The sequence below is a fragment of the Diaporthe citri genome (genome assembly GCF_014595645.1).
Source record: "Diaporthe citri strain NFHF-8-4 chromosome Unknown scaffold_9, whole genome shotgun sequence".
Taxonomy (NCBI): domain Eukaryota; kingdom Fungi; phylum Ascomycota; class Sordariomycetes; order Diaporthales; family Diaporthaceae; genus Diaporthe; species Diaporthe citri.
Genome location: NW_025064854.1, coordinates 933,555 through 956,296, shown reverse-complemented (window position 1 = coordinate 956,296; position 22,742 = coordinate 933,555). Strand labels below are relative to the sequence as shown.

The 22,742-nt window shown below is 50.1% G+C and overlaps 7 protein-coding genes across 7 annotated transcripts; 5 read left to right on the top strand and 2 right to left on the bottom strand.

Moving 5' to 3' along the window:
- Positions 1-45: 45 nt before the first annotated feature.
- INS49_015406 (uncharacterized protein) lies at positions 46-1,606 on the top strand (the record flags this gene model as incomplete). Its single annotated transcript, XM_043176087.1, has 2 exons — positions 46-126; positions 1,367-1,606. The coding sequence occupies 2 exons, from the start codon at positions 46-48 to the stop codon at positions 1,604-1,606; spliced, it is 321 nt and encodes a 106-aa protein (XP_043019542.1).
- Positions 1,607-5,229: 3,623 nt separating this feature from the next.
- Positions 5,230-6,450, top strand: INS49_015405 (uncharacterized protein; the record flags this gene model as incomplete). Its single annotated transcript, XM_043176086.1, has 1 exon — positions 5,230-6,450. The coding sequence occupies one exon, from the start codon at positions 5,230-5,232 to the stop codon at positions 6,448-6,450; it is 1,221 nt and encodes a 406-aa protein (XP_043019541.1).
- Positions 6,451-7,156: 706 nt separating this feature from the next.
- INS49_015404 (uncharacterized protein) lies at positions 7,157-8,510 on the top strand (the record flags this gene model as incomplete). The annotated part of the gene is made up of 3 exons (XM_043176085.1): positions 7,157-7,310; positions 7,423-7,986; positions 8,050-8,510. 3 exons carry the CDS (start codon positions 7,157-7,159, stop codon positions 8,508-8,510), a joined length of 1,179 nt encoding a protein of 392 aa, XP_043019540.1.
- A 799-nt stretch (positions 8,511-9,309) lies between these two features.
- Positions 9,310-14,355, bottom strand: INS49_015403 (uncharacterized protein; the record flags this gene model as incomplete). Its single annotated transcript, XM_043176084.1, has 5 exons — positions 9,310-9,566; positions 9,765-9,859; positions 12,030-12,490; positions 12,570-13,339; positions 13,614-14,355. 5 exons carry the CDS (start codon positions 14,353-14,355, stop codon positions 9,310-9,312), a joined length of 2,325 nt encoding a protein of 774 aa, XP_043019539.1.
- Positions 14,356-15,703: 1,348 nt separating this feature from the next.
- INS49_015402 (uncharacterized protein) lies at positions 15,704-16,747 on the bottom strand (the record flags this gene model as incomplete). Its single annotated transcript, XM_043176083.1, has 3 exons — positions 15,704-16,173; positions 16,248-16,367; positions 16,447-16,747. 3 exons carry the CDS (start codon positions 16,745-16,747, stop codon positions 15,704-15,706), a joined length of 891 nt encoding a protein of 296 aa, XP_043019538.1.
- A 1,201-nt stretch (positions 16,748-17,948) lies between these two features.
- INS49_015401 (uncharacterized protein) lies at positions 17,949-18,721 on the top strand (the record flags this gene model as incomplete). The annotated part of the gene is made up of 3 exons (XM_043176082.1): positions 17,949-18,260; positions 18,332-18,499; positions 18,581-18,721. The coding sequence occupies 3 exons, from the start codon at positions 17,949-17,951 to the stop codon at positions 18,719-18,721; spliced, it is 621 nt and encodes a 206-aa protein (XP_043019537.1).
- A 1,236-nt stretch (positions 18,722-19,957) lies between these two features.
- On the top strand, positions 19,958-20,567 carry INS49_015400 (uncharacterized protein; the record flags this gene model as incomplete). Its single annotated transcript, XM_043176081.1, has 2 exons — positions 19,958-20,168; positions 20,254-20,567. The coding sequence occupies 2 exons, from the start codon at positions 19,958-19,960 to the stop codon at positions 20,565-20,567; spliced, it is 525 nt and encodes a 174-aa protein (XP_043019536.1).
- Positions 20,568-22,742: the final 2,175 nt, after the last annotated feature.

Sequence of the window (22,742 nt, the reverse complement as noted above, 5' to 3'; positions counted from 1 at the left end):
GGTTAGATGTGAGGATCTCGTTCTAGGTTTCCAAGAACCTTAATCATGATGGGGCGTCGGGTGTATCTGAAGAACGTCGACTGCGGAATGCCAGACTTTGGCGTAATTGACTCTGGACATAATTTTGTACGTACGGAGAAGAGTTTCACAAGTCCTGGTTTGTGAATGGTCCCGGGAGTTTGACACAACAGCGACTGAGAAGCAAACGTGTCGAAGCGAACCTGAAATTTGTTGTGATCTTGGAACTGATGCTTGGTAGAGGCAGATATCTCGATAGAGTTGAGGAGGGAAAGACACATTAGGTTGCAAGCTCTGGGGATGTTGTTGACTGCTTGTGAGGTCTCCCAAGCATGTAGGCGGTCGGCCAAATAACTCGTGCGCCTTCCTCTCGCGGGAAAATGTTGATGAGAGAAAGTGGTCGCTACTCGAGCCTTACTTGACAATTTAACATGCATGCGGATGTGATGGGCAAACTGTTCATCCGTCAGGTTCAGATGGTTTTCGAGGTCACCTGCCTCAATTCCCCTTGTCTGTACGATACTCAGTTCAAGGATGTGGACCTGGAGATACACTTGCTTCCACCGGATTCGATGCATGAGATAAGGGGATATTTTGAATTGGCTCTGAGGTCATGAGGTTACGATAGATGGAAGTCTTGAAAGCCACACATAAAGTGATCCGGACTCCTCAGAATAAGTCTGCACCACGTCTTGCATATGAAGCATCATCTGCTGAAATGCACTGGAGTGAGAATCCCGCATTATTGGAAGCTGTTCATCGACTTATGAGAGGGGGGATAAAGAATGGAAAGGCTGGGTGGGAGGTGGGATCTAGAGAACACTTGGTGTTCCAAGGCGTCCGTAGAGCATGGAGGTGTTGGTCATCATCCTTACAGTCTTCATGTTAAGCGAATAATGAGAGAGGAGAGAGTTGGTCCCAATTAGCACCTCCTCCCTCTCTGAAGAGTTTTGCCTCATTCGTACTTTCATGTCATAAGGGAAAAAGAGGAAAACGCACAACCGTCAGATCTGGTCTCTAAGGGAGAGCACAGAAACGTAACTTACACTCTGATTGTTGGCCCCAAGACCTTAAAAGCAAACCTTAATGAGATGGAAAACACCGGGAGATCGATCATGGGGAATGTGATAATTCAAATGCCGCACATCGGTTCAAGTGTTCTGCGTAAGCTGTACTGAGGCCTGCTTATGTTCAAGGGTGTGACTACGAATTGCTGGGAATGTATTTTCAGCGCAGCATAAGTTCTCGACTAGAGGGCAAGTCACAGCAGGCCTCCATTACGAAAGCAACATCTGCGTGAATTAACAGGCTTTTCAATTAATTTATCTGAATACCATTGTCACTACAGAAACGGATATCGCGTGCTGGTGTCCATACCGCTTTACACGATCTGGGTCCATGGAACATCGGATACCGCTCCCAGTCCTACGTGTACATCACGCCAAAGTACCTGCGCACCTACCTCAACTGGCTGTGGAACACGTTCCGCTACCCGATCGTCCTCACCGAGTTTGGTTTCCCCGAGTTCGGCGAGTCTACGAAGAAGGACCTCTCCGACCAGCTCTTCGACTCTTTGGATTTGGCATGATCCCTGTAAGGAGATTCAGACCTACTGCGAAAGTTCTATCTTGGTTCCAAATCAGTCCGTGTAGCAGGGCAGTCAGCATCATGAAATCGTTGGATAGCTGGTCGCGCAAGTCGAGCACCCCTCGCGCCAGAGGCGGCCACATCAGCCCTCTTGGACCTCACCTAATCGCTGCATCGGCAGAGTTCTTTGGGGCCTTCTTCTTCCTGTGGACGGGCGACTTAGGCCAGATCGTGATCTTCAACCGGGCCCCAGCTCGTGCGATTACGGTCGGACTCAGCACCAAAAAAGTCGTTCATACAGAGCTTGTGTATAGCCTTTCCCTGTCAGTCAACGCATGGGCAATTTACCAGATATCAGACGGGCTGTTTAACCCTGCAGTAAATGATAAGGCTACTAGTAGATGGCAGTCCGTCACCTTCTAGTGCACAACGTGAGCTAACCTTACTCTAGGTCTTCTTAGGCCTGAGTCTATTTGCCCAAGTGTCCTGGCTCCGCACGGCCTTGCTGGTTCCTGCGCAGGTACTAGAATCAATTTGCGCGGAAAGCTCGTCAGAGCGATGCTCGGAGCCAATTATTTCAAATTTTGAACACCTTCCTCGCGCGGGGTACATCGGGCCGCGCAGGGGCTCTTCATCGAGATGTTCACGACCGTGCAGCTGGTCTTTGTCATCCTCATGCTCGCCGCTGAGAAGTCCACGGACACTTTCTTTGTCCTCGTGGGTATAGGCTTAGCTCTATTCAATGCGGAGCTGACTGGTAGGTTACGATTTCGCAACAAGGTGGAATCCATGATGATTACATCGAATCTAGGGGTCTACTATGCTGGAGGCCGCCTCAAGCCTGTGCGCAGCTTCGGATGTGCCGTAGCTGATAGAAACTTTCCCGGTTACCTTTGGAATTATTGGCTTGGCCCGGCACTGGAAGCAGCCTTTTCTGCATTCTACTGTAGTTTTGGGCACATTACGAGCCAATTAATCCCAGGCGAGATGGTAATGGCGGCCAGTAGGGGGAAGTAGCATTAAATGCTATGGTGAGGCGCGTCTCTCTTCCCACTCTTTTCAAGGTTGTTTCCCAGCATCACCTGGCTTTGCTGAGCGAACAGCAATTGCTCGTGTCGTAGCAGTAATTTTGAGCACTTCGTATGCGCATATTCAATTGCTGCCGAGGAATTTAATGGTCGTCGAGCATTGCGTGTGTATATGACCACCAATCAATTTGCTGAATCACTAGTAAAGGCCATTTCTCGCAGTTCATGTTACCAACCTTTGCGGGTGCGGAGAGCTAGAGAGCGAATACGACTTTGCCAGCTCAAACACGTTTTCCAAGAGCGTCAATCACACAACCAGATGTCCGAAGAACTGCATGCCAAACGCATTGAAATCTTGCAAGATCGCCCAATGATCCCTGATCGGAGTTCATCCTACCTTCCTAGTGGTAGGAAAGATCCGGGCCGCTGTGTTGTTTAATTTGACTGCACACAAACGCAACTGCGAATGCGTATGTAAACAAGCTGGTTCGGCGCTAGTTAGTGGTTCGTGTTGGTAGAATGGTATTGAGGACATACCATGTTGAGACAGATGCTCAAAGATGCAGTTGATAGATCAACTCAACAGAAGAAGAAAAAAGGCGATAAATTTAAAATAAAAAGTGAGTTAAGTAAACAGAGGCGGTGTGGTCAGAATCTCAATGCACCCTCCTTTGGGCAGTGTGGGCGAAGAATGTGGATATTCTTGCTTGCGGATCTACGTGCCTGTTTGAGTCATGGGCTCGAGGGCCCAAGTTGCCTCAATCTGAAATGCACTGCCATTGAACAGTGGTCTATTATGAGTGGCAATGAAGGGAGCAGTCCTCCTCGGGGTTGGATCAGGATGAGCAGCGGTTCGGAGGTTCGACTCAGTTCGAGTAGCAAGTAAACTGACGAATCACAAGTTCAGATGGTTCGGTGAAGGAACTATTCTCAGTCTGTAAATCCGCGTCCGTGAGATCGGACGACTAAAGCACTCGGTAGTGTCTCGCTTGCTTATTTTGGATGGCCGATTCTCTAGAAACCACACAGGAATGGAATAGTGCGAAAAGGAAGAGTCCACGCATGAGTTTAATCAAAGATAGTTTTAGTGTCCCCTTTTCTTTCCTTCTACGACATCTCGGAAATCTCGCATCACATGTCTTGGCCAAGATGTAGACGCACGTGTTCATATCCAGAAGTGTGGGTCGTCTACTTGGTCGTTTGGGAAGACGTCAGAGGAAGACAATCCTGCGGGTCCTTCTCTCGCAGTAAGTCAGCCGCGAAGGCTACCATCCACATCCTGTTGGTTTCAGAGGGTGAGAGCATGCTACTCGTCGGAACCCACACAAGTGAAGGGGTTCCTAGGCGCCAATCGTCTCAACTCCTCAGCGGATTGCGGGGAATTGTTGCTCGACCAGTCATCGCTGACGCCCAATGTCAGCATCTGATTGCTCAGGACAGTAACGCAAGCCACACGTTGAGCACGTCCACGGCAAGTGGGAGACTGGAGACCCGGAGACCCACGGTTGCCTCTTCAGCCTCTCTATTCGGCAGGAAAGTCTAGACCGGCGCCAACTAGCTAACATAGTGGGAGCCTTAGCGCTGGGCCGTCTCGACTTTGGTCGAGATCTCAGACTGAAGACCACGAGGCTTGGTCGCTTGGGTCTGGACCATCTCCCCCAGCCGTTTGGGCCCGGCTTTCTGGAATGGCGCTTGTGCCATCTACTGCGAGATAGATCTAGACCGTGCCACTTCAGATGAAGTGGCTCTTCTCAGCTTCCGCAGGGTCTCGCTGGAAGAACAAATTCGGAAGAGCATCCGGTGCACTCGGTAGTAAAGGTTGCTCGAACATACCTGCAAGGAATATCGCTAGCTCGGCAACTGAGAGCCGCGGGAATTCTGAAGGCCTTTGGGATGATACTGCACACCTGCCGCCGGCGCCGAGTAAGTGCACAAAGAAACTCAATATGCGCGCCAAACGCGCAGGCAGCGCGGCCACCAGTCAGAAGCGGGAGAGCGACAATCCGTGCTCAGCGGGGAACTGTCCCACCCCATCTGTGCGCTCTACTCGCTCACAAGCACTATTGAGACTAGCACATTAGACCAAAGGCGACACTGGTCCAGCTCTCCCGAGAGCCACCCACAAACTTCCCTTGGTACCCGCCACCACGCGATCCAGGGGCGAGATGCAGCAATCAGTGTCAGCCACGGCCGGCTGACCTGGCCCAGGCCCAAGTCAGGAGAAGCGTCTGCTGCATGATTGTCATCTTGACTGACGCGCATAGGCCCCCTGTTTAAGGCTGATTAGCACAAATCATGCGTGGCCCCTATTCCCATTGGCCTGGACCCACAGCCGGGGCCACGGTCAAAGCCGCACGTCGAGATACGATGCGACTTCGTGGGATTCATTCATCCTGGTCTGGGCCCCTGTCAGCCCACATGTGCACAGTTACATTGGCATGTGCCATATAGGTCCTCCATCTCCACTGCTGACTTTTTTACAACCTGGCTACCTATTCTATCGTCTTTATCTTCTACCTGGTTAAGTCGAAGATATATTCGGTGAAGATTTGATACCACTACTTTCCCTGGTATTCTAGTCGAACGACAATTCACCATGGCACAGTCAACATCCTCGGCAAACTTGGTTCTCATCACAGGCGCCACTGGACATGTTGGCTTCAGAACACTGGTCCATGCCCTCAGAACTGATCTCACCGTCCGTGTCGCGGTGAGATCAGAGGCCAAGGCAAGCCAGCTGCTTAGGCGCCTGTCTTTGAAGATCACCAGCAAGCAACGTCAAAGACTCACCTACACTATCGTCTCCGACATCACCGCAGACGGAGCCTACGACGATGCAATGAACGACGTGACACATGTCATCCATGTTGCTTCCCCTCTGGTGACAGGGTCCCAACAACCACCCATCGAGAGCAAGCTGGCCGAGGACTTCATCGGGCCCGCAGTACGCGGCACACGGAACCTCCTCGAGGCAGCAGAAAGCTGTGGCACCGTAAGGAGGGTCGTCATCACCTCCTCGATCGTGGCCCTCATCCCAGTAGCCCAGATGGAAGGCACCGAGCCACGGCCCAAAGACTGCCCGGTCAGGCCCACGGACCGCGTCCCCTTCACATCGGGGCCGTACCACTCGGAATTCGCAGCATACGCCAACTCCAAGATAGCCGCCCTCCACGCCGCGGAGACATGGTGCGAGACAATGCGGCCCGCCTTCGACGTCGTCCACCTGCACCCGTCCTTCGTCCTGGGCCGCAACGACATGGCCTCCACTACAGCACAATGCATGAAGGGCACCAACGCCATGGTCCTCGCGATGCTCCTGGGCAAGCGGTTCGGCCCATTTGCCGGCGCGACGGTGCACGTTGATGACGTCGCGCGGTGCCACGTCGCCGCCGCCATCGACACGGTGAACGTGCCCGGCAACGAGAGCTACATCCTCAGCCAGCAGTCGAGGTGGAACGACGCAAAGGACATGGCGGCTAAGTCGTTCCCTGCTGCGGAGAAGACGAGGTTGCTAGTAAAGAGCGGCAACGTAGGCACCACGGAGATCGAGATCGATGCGAGCTTGGCTGAAGACACCTTTGGCCTTCGGTTCAAAGGCTTTGACGAGCAGGTCGAGAGCCTCGTGGGCCAGTTCCTGGAGTTGAAGACCAGCGCCGGCCAAAGCGGGCCGAAAAGGGTTTCGGGAAAGGGGGGCAAGAGCAAGCCAAGTGTGGAAGTAAAGGTGTACCCAGGTGATGACGATATGTCCAGCGTGGAAGAAAAAGTTTACTCAGTTGACGATAGGCCCAGCTTGCTGACGACGGTTATTGTTGTTTAAGAGTTGGTGCATCTGGGACCATCAGTTGGTCGTTGAGGAATGATAGCAAGCATTGCATGGGGCTAAATAGCACCGGAGGAGTTTCATGGGATACCCACCACTTCAATAAATCGAATGATGCCACACTATTCCAGTCGTCAGTGATCCTTATCCGCATGTGAAGCTTCCTCTATGTGTGATCTGTATAGAGCCGATATGCTTTCGTGAGCTTGTACCATTACGTTCACAAAACCTTGCGATAGTAGAATGAGAAATGAGCGGCTTTTGGTCGTTTAACGCATGTCAAGGTCCACGCAGCCAGCATTGCTTAGAGCCAGGCTTCTATATTTACATGCGTTGCAGATGTGCAGGCTCAGGAAATTTTCGCTCGGCAAAGCGGATCAAGTCCTTATTTGGGCTTTAGAGGAGACCTGTTGGTTCAATGTTGTGCAGTAGTGAGCCCCTGGTCTACTGTACCGAGCCCTGTTGGCCAATGTTCTCGCCAAAATTCTTATGGGGCCTCGTACTTTACCGTCCATGACTGCGCTCAAGAGTGGAACCTGAGTGGGCGGCCCGGCTCCTTGGGGATAAAAGCAGGGGCGCATGGCCACTTATTTCCATGACTCTCGTCCTCCGGTGTCGTCTTTCTGTGCACGCCCATAATTCTCCTTGTCGCCTAAGTTCGGTTTCCGTTGTTCCGGCTGCAGCAGAAGTCGGATTCTCGAAAATGACCGTCGCACCCTTTGTGCTCCGTTCAGGTTACGTCGAGTTGGCCAAGGTAGTCCACTCGACATGTGGATCGCTCACCACGGTCTTCCTCTTCACCAGACTTTGGGCCAGGGTACAGCACTATCATGGATTATGGCGGGATGACTACACTCGTCAGTTTCATCACCCTTTAGCCTCTTGTCCCGCCAAAACCTACCAGGACCGCATGGACAATGTAACTAAGATATAAATTTTGCGCAATTCACTGATGACTATTCTCTACAGTAATTGCAGCCTGGGTTTGTTTGTTAATATCGAACGGTTTCGGTGCAGCTGGGCCCGCGTACGGCTTCAACGTCCTCGACGGGGGCCCCCGTGGCCAGGCAATCCACTTCACCGCGGTCAGCTTCATGTACGGCGCGATCGCCCTGAGCAAGACAGCATTCGCCATCACCCTGCTTCGGTTAACGTCTGGATGGCGGAGCAAGGGACTTCTGTGGCTGGTCATGGTGTTGACCAACACGTTCAACCTGGCCCTCTTTATCCTGACATGGCTGGATATTTGCGACACTCAGTTCGATCTTTCGCACCTGCCCGGTCGGTGTATCCCAATGTCTGTTGCGACTTGGCTTCACCTCGGCGCCACCCTCAACTCCTTGGTCTGCGATATCATCCTAACTTGTTACCCCTGGTGGATTATCAGTCAGGTCGCATACATACCGACAAAGGAGAAGTGGGGAGTCGCTGCAGCTATGGGGCTCGTGGGTTTTGCTATACTAGTGGAAATCGCCAAGATCATCATATTCAGCATGATTCCGGTGCACAAACACGGAGAGGTGGACTATACTTGTAAGCTCCCAGTTTCGATCTTGACTTTTTCTTGTCTCGCGATCATCTGCTGACCTTCCACAGATGGGGTCGTGGCAGTGTGCTGCTTCCACCAGGCTGAGGCTGCTGTCTTTATCATCGCCCAGACCATCCCCGTGATCCGTGTCATGTTCCAATCCGAAGTCGCTTCTCACAGATCCAGTACCTCGAGCCGGGCGGCGTCGACTAAGTCAAAGACGCCAAGACCTAATGCAGCCAATGAAGTCGCTCAGCCGGTTGAGCTCGTCCAGCTCCCCAGCGGTCGAATCGTCGCTGCGGACTCTGAAGAAGGCAGAGCTGCTCAGAGCCAAGGGGCTCCCGAAGGCAAAAGTGTCCTGGGTGCGCAGCCGCCGGAAGTCACTGTGACCTCGCCACCTCAGGAGGATGCTGGTCAGAGAACTCGCAGAGACGGTGACGAGGTCCACAGAATCTGGGAGGAAATGGGTCTATCCAGGAGAGCATGGTCAAAATCACCATCGCCGCCTCCGGAAGGGCGCACAAGATAGAATGAGCCTGTCTTGGCACGCATCATGACGGAGGATTTTAATCTTATCGGCAGCTCAAAGTAATGCTACATCACATCAGAGGTAGTCTCAGTAGTACTCTTTTCTGCCTAGGTGTCATCTTGGTAGAGTCTGGCTTTCTAGGCCTATACAATACAGACCCAATTGCCCTAGCGAGCTATGATTCAGCAACTCACGCTTAGATTCTTCGGCGGGCTAATAGGGTATCCGAAGGTCACGGTCAACATGTGCCACACATTGTCAAAATTACTGTCGATCTTGAGAGACTATTTAGGTATCTCGTTTCCAGTCTTCCTGTATGACTTTGCGCAAACCAATCACAAATGATACATAAAAACGAATCTGGAGGGATTGAGGCCTCCACATGCCAGCTGTTCAAGGTTATGCAAGCGTCGAACATGATCGGATCCTGTCTCCTCAGGGGTTCGTTGGCCAGTTATTGGATCAGCAATGTCTTTGCAGACTTCAGGAGGGCGAGCTAATCGAAAGATGTACTGTCGTCAGTCACGAATTCCGGAACCTCGGTCGAAATTTAAGGGCCTTCATCGCCCTTGCCACATTGCAGACCAAGATACGAAAAGAAGAAGACCACAGTGTTTCTCAATCTAGACTTTTGGGTTGCCAAATCTCCCTGCGAAAGGACCCAGGATTGCAACACACCCCAAGCCTACTTAATCCTTGTGCTGGACCAAATCTCAGATCAACAATCTCGATACTCTCGAGCTATGCTTGCACGGAGTTCCCACCTTCGATCGCACCAGACACCCACTCGGAGCGCCCCTCACGTCCAACATTCTACCGTCTTTGCCGGATCCCGCCCATAGCTCGCCAAGTTGGTCTCATTGTACATCCAGGCGCCCTGCCCCGGACATTCCTCGTCGAACCGGGGGTTGAGCTCGAAGAACCTGATGGAATTGCACGATTCCACTGCCCCGTACGTGCATGCGTAGATCATGGTATTGCCCTCGGTGCCCGTCGAGGGATTGGTGTAATCTGAGTAGTAGAGGCCGAGATTGGCGAGGCATACCAAGTCCATCTCTGTGGACAGGTGAGCACATCGTTGCCTAGGTAGTCGGACGCAATATTTGTGTGTGTGTGTGTGTGCAGGGGCTGATGGTTTCAGCCCTAGCCTTTTCGGCCGTCTCCCCCTTTCTTTTAGTCGTTCCAGACCACTAGACTAGGACGATCATGCCTATGTACGATTGTAGATTGATGAGCGAGGGTTATACTACTTACTGGCTGCAGCAGAGGCTAGGTTGTCTTCGAAGTTGTCCTCCAACGGGTGGCCGGTGCACACGATCTCACCGTCAATGAACTCATCCAGTTGAACACTAGGCCCGACATCCGTAATGTCGATAATAGGGGTAGAATGTGAGCATCTTAAAAATAGGGCACAAGATACGATTCGGAGGAATGTGCTAAGCATTATTACAAGTGAGTATTTGAGTTCGAGCCAGGTAAACGCAGTAAAAGGCACAAAACATGAGACGAATAATTGAAGTTGATATCGATTTCTCGCGTGGTGAGCTCTGAAGTATGGTGAGACCGTGATGATACCTGGTCGAAGGACCAATGGATCTCTCCTGAATATTTGTAGAGCCGGTGTGAACGGCAACACGTGTTTTACGTCCACGGCAGCGATTCTTCCAGTACCCTAATTACCGAGGAGAGAATGTCTCTGAAGCACCGTCGCACCGCAAGTCTGGCTCAACCATCTCCAGATCTTGTGTGTCTTTGCCAGTGGCACCTTGCCAAAAAGGTATTCATTGGTGTGTCATTCACTTTGCAAACTACACCGAGAAGGTTCGGAAGCGCTCCATTCAGGCTATTCTCCGACTATCCCTCACGTGATGTCTGTCCCAGCGGCACTTCAATACTATCAGTCGAGATATGCAGCAAGTGCCAAGAGCTGTTCCCCCATGTAGCTCAAGATCTGTCAAACATAAATGTCTCAGCCACGACGTAGCGCATGAGAACACGGAGAATGACAGAAATTTTACCCTCCCCTTGTCATGTTTGACCAGCAAGATGACGATGGGCACATCACGATGGGGCAAAATTTGCGGCTACGATGCCCTGGTCATTTGCCTAGGTATTGATGACGCAGACTTGCGAAGCAATCATCATGGAACGAGGAGGCTCGCGGCAGTCGATATGACGGCTTGGTGCCTTGGACCAGCGCCATCCCGTGCTAGTAGCTTCCTGATTACCCAGCTAAGAGTGGCCTTAGTTGATTTAATCGGATTATTGATTTCAATATAGTGAGGAAAGCCGCGAGTGTGGCAGATTACCTGAGTTGGTGTGGGGACGGGGGGATGGCGGTTAGAACGATGTTCGACGTCGACTGTAACGCTTCAATTTGCCATGCAGCGGTATCCTGAGTGACTTCAGAACGTCATATCAATTCATCAAACATTTGGTGAGAGGGAAAACCTGCTGTCTCAGTCACCACTCCCATGCGCTTGAAATTTCTGTGTACCTCTGATCTCTCATCAATGGGGAGGTCTTCATTTTACCATGCACGCGATTTTCCCTACAAAATCAACATTCATTCCTCCCATCTCTAAAAAACACTGGTTTCACCGGGCCTACTTTGTACTGTAGCACCCGGTGGCTAAATTCATTCAAATTAATCGGGGTCTCAACCCGAACATAGCATTATATCACAAGCCCAACAACAACCTGAAGAATTTAATTAGTTAAAAAAAAGCTAACACAGACACAAAAGGTCATGTTCGCCTTCTCATTGCCTCGGTCTCCGTCTTCCCAAAAGTTGAACATAATCAGACCACAACAGCATGCGCCTATCCATCCAGATATTTGAGTTTCGGACCCTTCAATAGGGTCAAAGCCAGATGTCACCATTAAGTGGGCCGGTCTCGCCATACCACACATACCCCATACCCACCGCCCCTCCCCGTCCTCCCTTTCAAAATCGCAGCACCATTGCTAATAGCAGACCTTGTAGCCATGCCTCGCCAGAAGCCCCGTGGGTCAAAAGGAGGGGAATGCACTTTGCGATAGGATGGCAATACAATCTTTCCAGGCCCTGGTAGACGGTCGATGTGGGCTGTAGCGAGCTGCGCCGTGATGTCAAACCAGGGTTCTTTATGTGGTGCCTCTCCTGATGATGCCCTCTCCCCGTGGCCCTGTTCGACTGGAGCCCTAGGCGATAGGCAGGGGAAAGGAGGATACACACAGTATGGAAGGAGTTCATATAGGTCCAGGCGTTGCAAGTGTCCTTGGTACGTCTCGCGGGAAACAGTGTGGGGCCACGGCGAGGCCTGCATTTGCGTGATTTCCTTGTTCGGGTATCGCTATTGCATGCGGTGCTCTTATGTACGCGATGCCGCCCGCCTCCCAGAATTATATATACATACATGCCCGAGCTTCTGTACTCTATTTTGTTCACATCTTTCGTGCCATCATTTTTTGAGGCAGCCTGCACAGCTATTTTGCACAACTCCATTTCCTCACAACTGAACTTCCGATTCATGCTACATTAGCCCGCCGTTCGACCAGTCCCCTGTGTACCAGCTCGATGAATCCATCGCAAAGGGCTCCAAACCGCCCATCCCAAAATTCGAGCCATCCAAGGCTCCCTCGAAGGCGTTGCTGAGGTTGGGTGTCACCCCGGCCATCATGTTCGCTTGGGCGACGGGGATTGATTCGTCGTCGCGAAGCACTGCGGGTGTCGGTGGTTGCATCGGTGCCTGTGGCTGCGGTACTTCGGCTGCCATTGCTTGGCCGGGTGATTCGATCTGCGGCGGCAGATTTTGTGGTATCGATGGGTTGTAGAGCTGGTGGGCGACATCGGCTTCTTGGAGGGCGTCTCGTTGGAGCATCGGATCCACCGCCAACGCGTCATGGTTCGCAGGTGTCATGGACACAGGCGAGGTCACATTGCTCGGGAGGGTTGGTCTTACCCACCCGGACTCGATGAGCTTTTCGAGAGCTTCGGCCTGTGCATGAATCGATCGGTCAGCCACCTGGGCCTGGTTTGAAATGCAAGGGTTTCATCTAGAGATGGGCAAGACTCACAATGGCGGCAGCAGCAGGGCCAGGGGCGGATTGCTTCACGACTTTGAGGCAAGTCGCTGCCATTTCTGCCACACTTGCGTGTGAAAGGCCGTATTCATCTCCACAGGACGCAAGTGTGTAGTACAGCGTGTTGGCGCACTGGTAACCCAACACGGGAAGGTCGAGGTCTGATACAGGGACGCCCTTTTGTAATACCATATCGAGCATTTCAGCCATGGCCTTAGCGTGCTCAAAACACTGCCGCTGACAATATTTGACAAACGCAGGATCTAACCTCGAGATCGCCTCCTTAGAGAGGCTCTCTCTCCTGCCCACCAGCGCGATTCGGTACAGGTCACAGTGGCATTGCTCCCACCATATGTGTGTCATCAGGTAAACACACAGACGCGGGTGATATGCCCGCAGTCGAAGGTTGGCCTCATTCCATTTGAACTGAGGCGGCAAGCGTCCCTCAAACGCATTGAGGTCATCTTGAAGCTCCTCGCACTTGCGAGGCAGTGCTTTCAGATCTAGAACCCCGGTCCTTGGAAGGACGAGCGTCTTGGTGAAGGCCAGTATCTTGCTGCGAATCCATTGGATGCGGATGTGAAGAGCCAGAAACCCAACTTTATCAGTCAGTGGGGGCAAACTGCCATCCGACTGGCGTGGTGGCGGAACCAGCGATTCCGTGACTTCTGGGAGGTCATACTCGAAGTTCCGTTCATTGCACGGCAGCTTGAGGTCTATGCACTCGGGGCGGTGGGCCCACAGGGTGAAGTCAGGGTGGCCAGCTGCCATCCCAATGTCGATCATAAAGAGAGACCACATCAGGCGCCGCCGGGACTCTTGGGCTAGGAAACAGAGCCTAGGATGCTCGTGGTTAAGCTGCAAGGCAGCCGCGAACCGGGATGCCAGCCCCGTGAGCATGAAAGCATCCGAGAAGCGACGGCAAAAAATACGGTGCTTGATGATGAGAAACCAAGGCCTGGATCTTCAGCACCGTGGGTCGACCGAGGTCACGCTGGATGAGGCCCTCGGCTGCAGAGCACCTGTTGCCGTACTCACGCGCACCGGGTCCGAGGTCGGTCAAGATCGACGTGATTCCGATCAAGGATAGGAGAAGAGGTCGGTCCATGGAACCGGAGTGGTATCTCTGCATCAGAGAGGCCTGATGCAGAAAGGAAAACAGCGCGATATGGTGAACGTGGCGAAAGAACTTTTCAAAAGTGCGGATAATGAGGGATTCCTCGGGTGGCGGAAGATGGCGAAGGTCGGCGAGGCCATTGGTCTCGAGATGGTCGGATGCGCTCCGACTCTGGTCTGAGAGGTAGTCATCTCTGCCGGAGCCCCCTGAGGCGAGCATACCAGAGGCGCCGTCGCCGATGAGGGAGTCGCGTCCATGCTGAGATGAGGATGCGCCGGGAGTGGCGCTGAGGCGGGACCGCTTGGAGGGGCGGTAGACACACTCGAGGCTGTGAGTGCGACACCTGTCGCACTTGGGCATGGTGCCGCTGCATTTTGCCTTCCTAGAATGGCAGCTCTGGCAAGCCTGGCGGACGCGACGGCGAGGGGGGTGAGAGGCGACGGCGTGGATGGTGAGAGCATCGCTCGCCGGGGTGCCGTCGCTATTCATGCCTGCGGCTGAGAGGCTTGTGTTGGTGTGGGTAGGGATGGAGTCGTCATAGGAGCAGGTGAAGAGTCGCATGCAGTTGTTGCAGATGTCGCGTTGCCCATCGCAGCGGACCTTGCGTGCGCGACAGGTCACGCACGTGTTAGAAGGCTTCTTTGACGGGTTGGAAGTGATCATGGATCATGAGTGAGAGGGCGGGTATGGCAATGATCACCGGGTCGGGGGCTGGAGTGAGAGATTCAGGGCGCGGGTGAGGCTGATGGGGAACCCTTCATAGAGTGACGTCTCTCGAGGGCCGCCGCTCAACGGAGGCGGAAGAGCGGTTCCAACAGCTAGCTAGGCTCGCTGGGCAATGCAATGAACTGGGTTGGACTGGACTGGGAACCGAGCCGGCGAGTCAACAGCAGGGCGGATGAACCTGGTATGGTGGGGCAGCCTTAGTAATAACAGGCGTCGCGTAATTTTTCAAATCTAGACAAGCTTGGCCTCCGGCTCTTAGCTTTGCTCTGGGAGACACACGGGGACGGCCGGGCGGGCGGGCAGACAGTTGACGGCCCTGTGGGACGAGTGGCCTCAGCCTGAGGCAGAGCTGCTGACAGATAGCTGCCGGATTCCACCGCGCAGTCGGACGGGTCAAATATTCTGTAGACTCTGGACTGTGCTTTTGAAGCAAACGTGATGTAGCCGTCTGGCCTGTGGCCTGTCTGGTCTCGTCTCGTCTCGTCGTCCTGCAGCAACGTCGTGCGCCGCATGAGGTGAGTTGATGGTCTCGGGAAGCTGCGGGCAATTATCGGGCTCAAGCCGGAGCTGATGACGGCGGGGATGGCGAGGGAGGCGTAGCTTCAGGCGGCGTGGCAGCGGGATCATTTACCCCCAGGGCTATCGATGAAGAGCCTTTCGATTCTGTGGCCTGCAAGAAAGTCTCAGCAACGATAATACAAGTCGAGGTTGACCTGGCTCCGACGTTGGTGGATGAGAGAGAGGTGACGTGACTCGGGATTCGGTAGGTCAGTCGCCGCTCCGATGACAGGTACAGCGGGCCCTGTGCTGTGCTAGCAGGTGGCCGTCAATGGCAATGGGTTGAGCTGTGCAGTAGATGGAATAGAGATGGCTATGAAGAGTGACGGCAGATAGACAAGCTCGTGCTGTCTGTGGTCGAGCAACTGTGACGAGGTGTGCAGTGTTTCCGCTCGCTGTTCAGGGTTCCCCATCTTTTCCTTCGATGGGCCCCTTCCTTCTGTGTCTGTTCCGTGTCAAGGTCAGCAGCATTGCAGCGTGCCGTAGCCTATGTGGGGTAAGACCTCATCCCCCCTCCCCTGCTGCCACTGCCAAGACTGACAGGCGGACATGCGACTTCCAACCTTGGCACTCCCTGGGCGCGTTGGCAAACGGTCACCTCACCTGCACTACAACTTGCATCATTGTTGTCATCCGTACCGCGGTCTGCCATAGATAACCCTCACAACCCTCATCTTTATTCATCCACCCAATTGGACCAGCTACCACACAATTCAAGGTTCTTGGACTATTCTCTCGCCACAGCCAACAATTTGTCCAGCATCTCGTCGATGTACGCGGAGAAGATGGAGATATGCCCCTCACCTTCCAGAAGACGCGCCTCCACCTTGTCCTCCGGGAGGTGACCAGCCAGCCACTTCCCATGCGCCAGCGGAACCATCTTGTCCTCGCTGCCCTGGTATAGGAAGACGGGCACCTTGATCTCGCCCAGATCGAAGCCCCATGGGCGGATGAAGGCAAGGTCATCGTCCACCCACCCGTCGCACGACTCCCGCAGCGCCACCTGCATTGACTTGACAATGTCGTCGCCCGTGTGCTCGTCTTCCAGCATCGCCTTCTTGTCTACCTCGGGCAGGAGGGTCGCCAGCGCCTCCGTCAGCCCCTTCGCGTCTGCCGCCATCATCCCAGGCCTCTCAGCCTGGCAGAACTTTTGTAGTTCTTCCTCCCCCTTGAGTGCGGCCGCCCATTCGTCTATGTCTGGACACGGTTCCGTCAGCCTCTTCAACAAAGGGACTCACTTAAGGCCCTGGTCGCCCGAGTTTTCGACTTACTGCCTTGCCCTTGACCAGCAAGGAAGTCGAGCCCATCCGCTTTGAACGGGCCCACGCCTGCGATTACCAGCGAGGCCACGCAGCCTGGTAGCCGAGCCGCGCAGGCCAGAGAGTGCGGTCCTGTGTTGCCGACATGTTCAGTATCAGTCATCCCTGGATTGGCTGTAATCACGGTACAGTAAACAGGACAGAAACTCACCACCACCGCTTTTCCCAGCGACGACACACTTCTTGATGCCAAGGTGTTCAAGCAGTGCCTGGATGTCCGCCACGGCGTCAACGACCAGCCTGCCCTTATTCCGCGTAGAGTCACCATAGCCCGCTCGCGAGAGCGTGATCAGCTTGAACCCCTTCCCCTCACATGTGGTGTTCAGCTTGGGGCCGACGGTGTACGAGCCCGGGGTGCCGTGGATGTAGATGAGGGGAAAGCCATCCTGCGCGCCGGAGACGAGGTACTCGGTTTTGCGCCCGTCTGGATGGGTAAACACTTGAGCAGACATCGTGTCTTTTGTCATGTAGTTGCGTAGAAGCGGCAATATCTCGAGGATCCAACTGTATCAAGCTTTTGACTCATCGGAGTTGCCTTGTATGCCCCGCAGATCTGAGGTGAGATTCACACAACACTAGACCCTCTTGAGGTTACTTGAGACGCGAAGCTAGTCGTCGGCGTTCCTTAACAGGGCAGCCCCGGAATTGCTGGCGAAAGTGTTAGTCTATATGTACTGATCCACACATACCGACAGAGATAAACAACTTGCGTCTGATATGATTCGGGTCCCAAGTCACACTGCGTCAATCTAACAAAAGTTGGGCACCCAACTGTGGGCAAGGTTAAATTGATCAAATGGATTGTTAGGATCGATTTACAAGATGTCAGCCCACACCCAGGTGCTGACACCACTCATTCTAAATCGACTGGAGTCTCACATTAAATGGGACTTTGAGTACAAGAGGAAACTTTGTAACGCGATTGAATCAGTCAGTCATCAGAGGCTACTATATTGTCCGTATGACTGCATCGTTAATTGTTAACAGTGATCAAAATTGCAGGTTTCGGCCTGGAAAGAGATATTCTCCCTAGGAGGTGCCTTTTCGCGTAGGGTAAAGAAACATCTGAAATCACGTCAAGTAGTCCTTGCAGTGTTGGGTTCTCGCATGAGACCCCAGGTTCAAGTTACTGATCTAGATCTATCGAGACCTGTAGAGCAATTCCCAAAATAAGGAACGCCACCACCAAGACCACGGAAGATCCTGCATATGCCAGGTTTCTGAAACGCCTTTCAGTTTCCAGCGACAAAAGGAGGGGTCAACAAACGGCAATACGAGAGACGGTGTGTCTATCGCTGTAGGGCCCCGGAAGTCAAAAAAAAACCAGCTCCTAGGGTGTGCATACAGGGAGGTTGCTTAATTGCTATAGCATACAACCCCTCCCCAATGGAATAACATATAAAGCCACACCGCCGTTCTGCAAGTTTCCATGCAAATTGCATCTGTAGTCCATGTCTCGGTCGGCCGCTGCCCTTCGTTTGCAATGCGAACCACGGGCCAGGTGCAAACGAGGAAATGTCGACCTTAAGTACGCCAACATGGTCGGCTCACGTTGTCCTCCCTTTCTTGAGCCTCTTTTTCTCGTTCAATCTTCAACCCTCTCATTTCTGCCCCCTCAATTTAGCCCTCTTCGGAGAAAACACCCAATGAATCATGGCGCCCTACGTTGACCTGAGGGATGACAAGCTCTTCCCCTCCTGGCGTAACCTCCCGATCGCCACCGACACGCACTCTTGTTTCCTGGCAGAAATCCAAGAATGCGATGGCTTCCTGCGCTACCGCACCATTGTCAGGGACCATGAGGGCGCCGAGTCTGTCGTGGCGTTCTATCCGGACAGCTACGATGACGGCTTCGACTTCAAGCAGCTAAGGAGTGGTCGCACGCTGGCGATCATGAATGCCCTGCCGCACCATTTCCTCGACGGAACGCACGGGGTCAGGGTCGAGGACATGGACGATGTCTGCGTACGCCCAATGTTGCATACAAACCTAGACGATCTTGGAGAGGCAAATAAGCTGACTGGTTCGTGTCCTAGGTGTTCCCCATCGGTCTGCAGGCACTGCGAGAGCTTAGTCACGACGTGGTCAAGTACGCCGTGGACAGTGAGAGCAAGCAGTGGAAGTGCCAAGGCTGTGAAACCAGCAAGCCGACTGGTCAGATGAGCCGCTGCGGAGAGTGCAAGGTCTACTCCTACTGCAGCAAGGTATGCGGGTGTTCTATATTTGTCTTAACAGAGCCCGGGCCAGAAACTGTCTTGATGGATCATACTGACTTCAGGAACTAGGAGTGCCAGGCCAAGGGTTGGACGGACAAGAAACACAAGTCGACTTGCAAGGTCATGCGTGGTCCCAACTTCTTGTCACTGTTGAAGTTTGACTTTTCTTCGGGTCCGGACTCGAACCCACTCACGTTCCAGCGACGTTGAGCCGGCCCTTGATGAGAGTCATTCGAGCTCTTTGGGGTGGCTGTCGCACAGTATGAAAGTAGGGAGTGTCGGGGAAATTAGCCTTCCACGTCTGTGAAGGTGGAGGCCACCACGACTGGAATAGCCCGTGGAAAGACTCGGCTGGCGGCAATTGCGAGAGTAGTAACTGTCGGACTTGAGTCTAGTCAATGATATTCATGATGACTTCATTCAGGCTTCTCCAAAAGTCCAATCCCATCATCAAACTAAATTTAATTCCCATGCTTGATCTGTTGTCCCCCTCAGAAGCCTTGACTCAAATGCTTCATGCTTGTTGCAGCCTCCCACACTGCTAATCCTTTGGCCTGGGAAGTTGGGCTGAGATGCTGTCAGGAACGATCTCCCTACAGGTGAGCGATTTATTCTAGAATTTCTAGTGCCCCATATCCCTGTTCCGGTGAATCCTTCCAAGGAGATGAGCGACGGAGAAATCACTGAGGCGGTGCTGCTAAAGTCGCAATTACAAAGTCTATATACAAAGGAAGGAGTTTGAAAACCATACTATTCAGGTAGCGATATGAGTGAAATCACAAGTCAATATACAAGAGGCAACGTAATCTGGTGTATAGAAGCGGCCAACGGTTGTTAGTCGAGGCAACAAGAACTGGGTACCGGCCGAAAGTGCGCTATTCAGCCACTCGGAGATTTTCCCAGCGGAGCTCACATATCATTTTAAAATGAGCCCAACATTCCACCATGATCTCCCTTCCCCCTGATCGTTTGTCCATACTGACGAAATATGCAGAGATGTGTCCACGCTATTCCATACCAAGCTTTTGGCGCATCTGATCCGGTCCACCGGCGCGGTGATTCTCAAATTTACACCTCCATGATCAGGGTTGGAAGTGGACTCTTTTCAGGCCCACTTCCCTCAGCCTTGCCAGATTGATCTCCACTCAATGGCTCCGGGTATCTGGCCGAACAGACTTCACTCACCTGAGCTATACACCATCAAGCGTGATTGCCATGGCCATGCAGCGTCAGCGCTAGAATCACCCAGGTATAAAGATGGCGAGTCTATTCTGGAAGATGAGCTTTCTTCAGACCAGCCAGCATCCATCACACCCACTCTCTCTTTCAATTATCACCAGACGAGCATTGACTGCTTCTTAACTCTCATTTCAACCAGCTTGAAAACTTTGCCTTCAACCGTTCTTACAAATCTTTCACACTTCTCGAAGAAGCTCATCCACCAAAATGTCCGCTCTTAACGCCACCTATCCCACTTCCAACACCACGGTTTCCGCCGGAGGCGTTGCCGCTCTCTACCACCAGTGTGGCGGCATCAACTGGACTGGTCCTACCGAGTGCGAGGCCGGCTCCTACTGCAAGGACCAAAACGATTTCTACCACCAATGTGTCGCCGTTGAGGGTGCCTACACCAACGCGACTGCTACAGGCTCAAATGGTAAGCTCACAAGAGTGCCTCCACGGTGTCCCCTCAAGTGTCGTCCACTATTATTCTAGTGACCAACATGCATACCTCAAAACAGCGGACTACATCAACACACTGCTCGCCTCCGGCCCCGCCTCAGCCCGGCCCACGACCCTTGTTACCATCACCGCTTCCTCATCCGCTGTCGCGACCCCCACCGGCACAGCGGAGGATGAGGACGACTACTGCGAGGATGAAGAAACCGGGACCGCCTCTGTGTCGTCCAGGCCCACCCCTTCCGCAGCTGCAGCCTCCGATGAGGATGACTACTGCGAGGAGGAGGAGACAGTGACGGTTTCGGTCTCAGCTAGACCTACTTCTACCGCGGCTGCAGCCTCCGAGGATGATGACTACTGTGAGGATGAGCAGTAGATTACAGCTCCCAAGCTGGCATTGGCGGCTCCGCATGTGAGGCGCTTTCGAGCATTCGGGTGGAGTTGAGGGGATTAATTCACTTCTCGTACATATCATTTTCTTCGCTTCTTGTACATATATTTGTGTGGCTTCCAGTCAAGACTCTTGAAGCCCATTCGGCCTTTGATTGATTGTTGTTTCCTGTTTCATGTGGGCGGAGTCTCACAGCCTGCCTGGATGGGAGGACGGACGGGTGAATGGATGGTTTTGGTGCCGGGGATTTGCAATACTGGCTCACAAATACCTGACACGACTTCAATACGATTTCGACATCTGGAACGACTGACACCCCTCGTTGTTTGCTCTATTGACGTTAAATGCCTCGGTAGACCTGCACATATTAATGAGCAGGGTTGTAAATTAGTTTCTTAGTTTTAGTTAATTTAGTTAGTTTTCTTAGTTAGTTAATTTAATCTTAGTTAATAAGATTAACTAAAAACTAAAATTAGTTTTAGTTTTTAAAATTAACTAAAACTAAAAAATTAAAACTAATTTTAATTTAATTAAATTAACTAAGAAAATAATTTAAAAAATAAAAAAATAAGAAATTAATTTTAATTAAATTAAATTAATTAAAAATAGCTTAAAAAATATTTAATTAATTTAAATAATAAGTTTTAAATATATATATTTTTTTAAAAAAAAGAAAACTAATAACTTAAATCCCCATTATAACTTAACGATATATAACATTAATTTATTTCTAAAAAATAAAACGTAATATAATTAAAATAAATTATTATTAAAAAGTATAATATTTATTATTAGCTTATTATATTTTATATAATAATAAAATAAACTTTTGTTTTAAGGTTTTTAAATTATTCTTTATTTATTCTTTTAATTTTAAGGTATATAATATTTATTTTAAATTATATAAAATTTTACTTTTCTTATAATATAATTTTTATTTATATAACTAATTCTTTAAAATACTTATAGCATTTTAAAAAGAAAGGTTTCAATTTATTTATGTTAAATCTGCTAAGTAGTAATTGCTTATTTAAAACATAACTACCCCCCCCCCAATGCTCCCCTACCCTTAACATCACTACCTATATATAACCTTTAATATCTTTTTATATAATAAAATTAAAATTATAATAAAAATACTTTTAAATAACCTTTATTCTTAACTTAAGGAATGAAATATTATTAAAAATTATTTACTTTTTAAAAAAATAAATATAAAAAGATATCTTAATTTTACCTTATACATAAAAATTAAATAATACTTTATATATTTATATAATAATAATAAATTTTTTCTTAATATAATAATATTACTTTTATATATTATAAAAAATCTTTAAAATTATTGTATATAATTTTATTATTTTTATTTATTAAAATATATTTATCCTTATAAATACTTTAATTTAAAAGCAGCTATAAGGCTTAATTAGGCTTATTTACCCTTATAAATACTTTAATTTAAAAACTAGCTATAAGGCTTAATTAAGCTTATTTGCCCTTATTAATGCTTTAATTTAAAAACTAATTATAAAGCTGTTTTAAACTTATTTAGCCTTATATATACTTTATTTTAAAATTCTTTTTAAAGCTTAAATATAATAAATATCCCTATGTTATGGGCTGGCCTTGAGTTATTTGCCGTAAGGTGTTTAAATGGGGTTTATATTTAAAGTGCAAAGGAAAAGGTTCACTCCTTATTTATATCTATGCTAAAGCCTATTCTTATAAGGCTAAAGCCTATTAACTAATTATAATAAGCAAAGCTTAAATTATAATATATCCTCCTTTTCTAAGTTTTTATAATAGGTTTTAAAGGGCAGCTATATAATAAAAAATAAAGAATACCTTAGTTTAATTATAAATTAAATATTACTTTTTACCTAGCTATTTAATTATACCTTAGTGCTTTTTAATTATATTAAAGGCTTAACTTATTATTTATAATTAATATACCTTAGCTTTTATAATTTAATATATTAATTAAAGCAAGCTAATAAAAAATAATTATTTAAGTATGAGTTAATAATTAAATTAATAGCATTTTTATAATCTTTTAATGCAAGCCTTTTATATAAGCTTTTTTACTTAAAACCTTAAAATTATAGATTTATTATATAATTTATAATTAATTAATGCTTAATTATAAGTAATTTACTT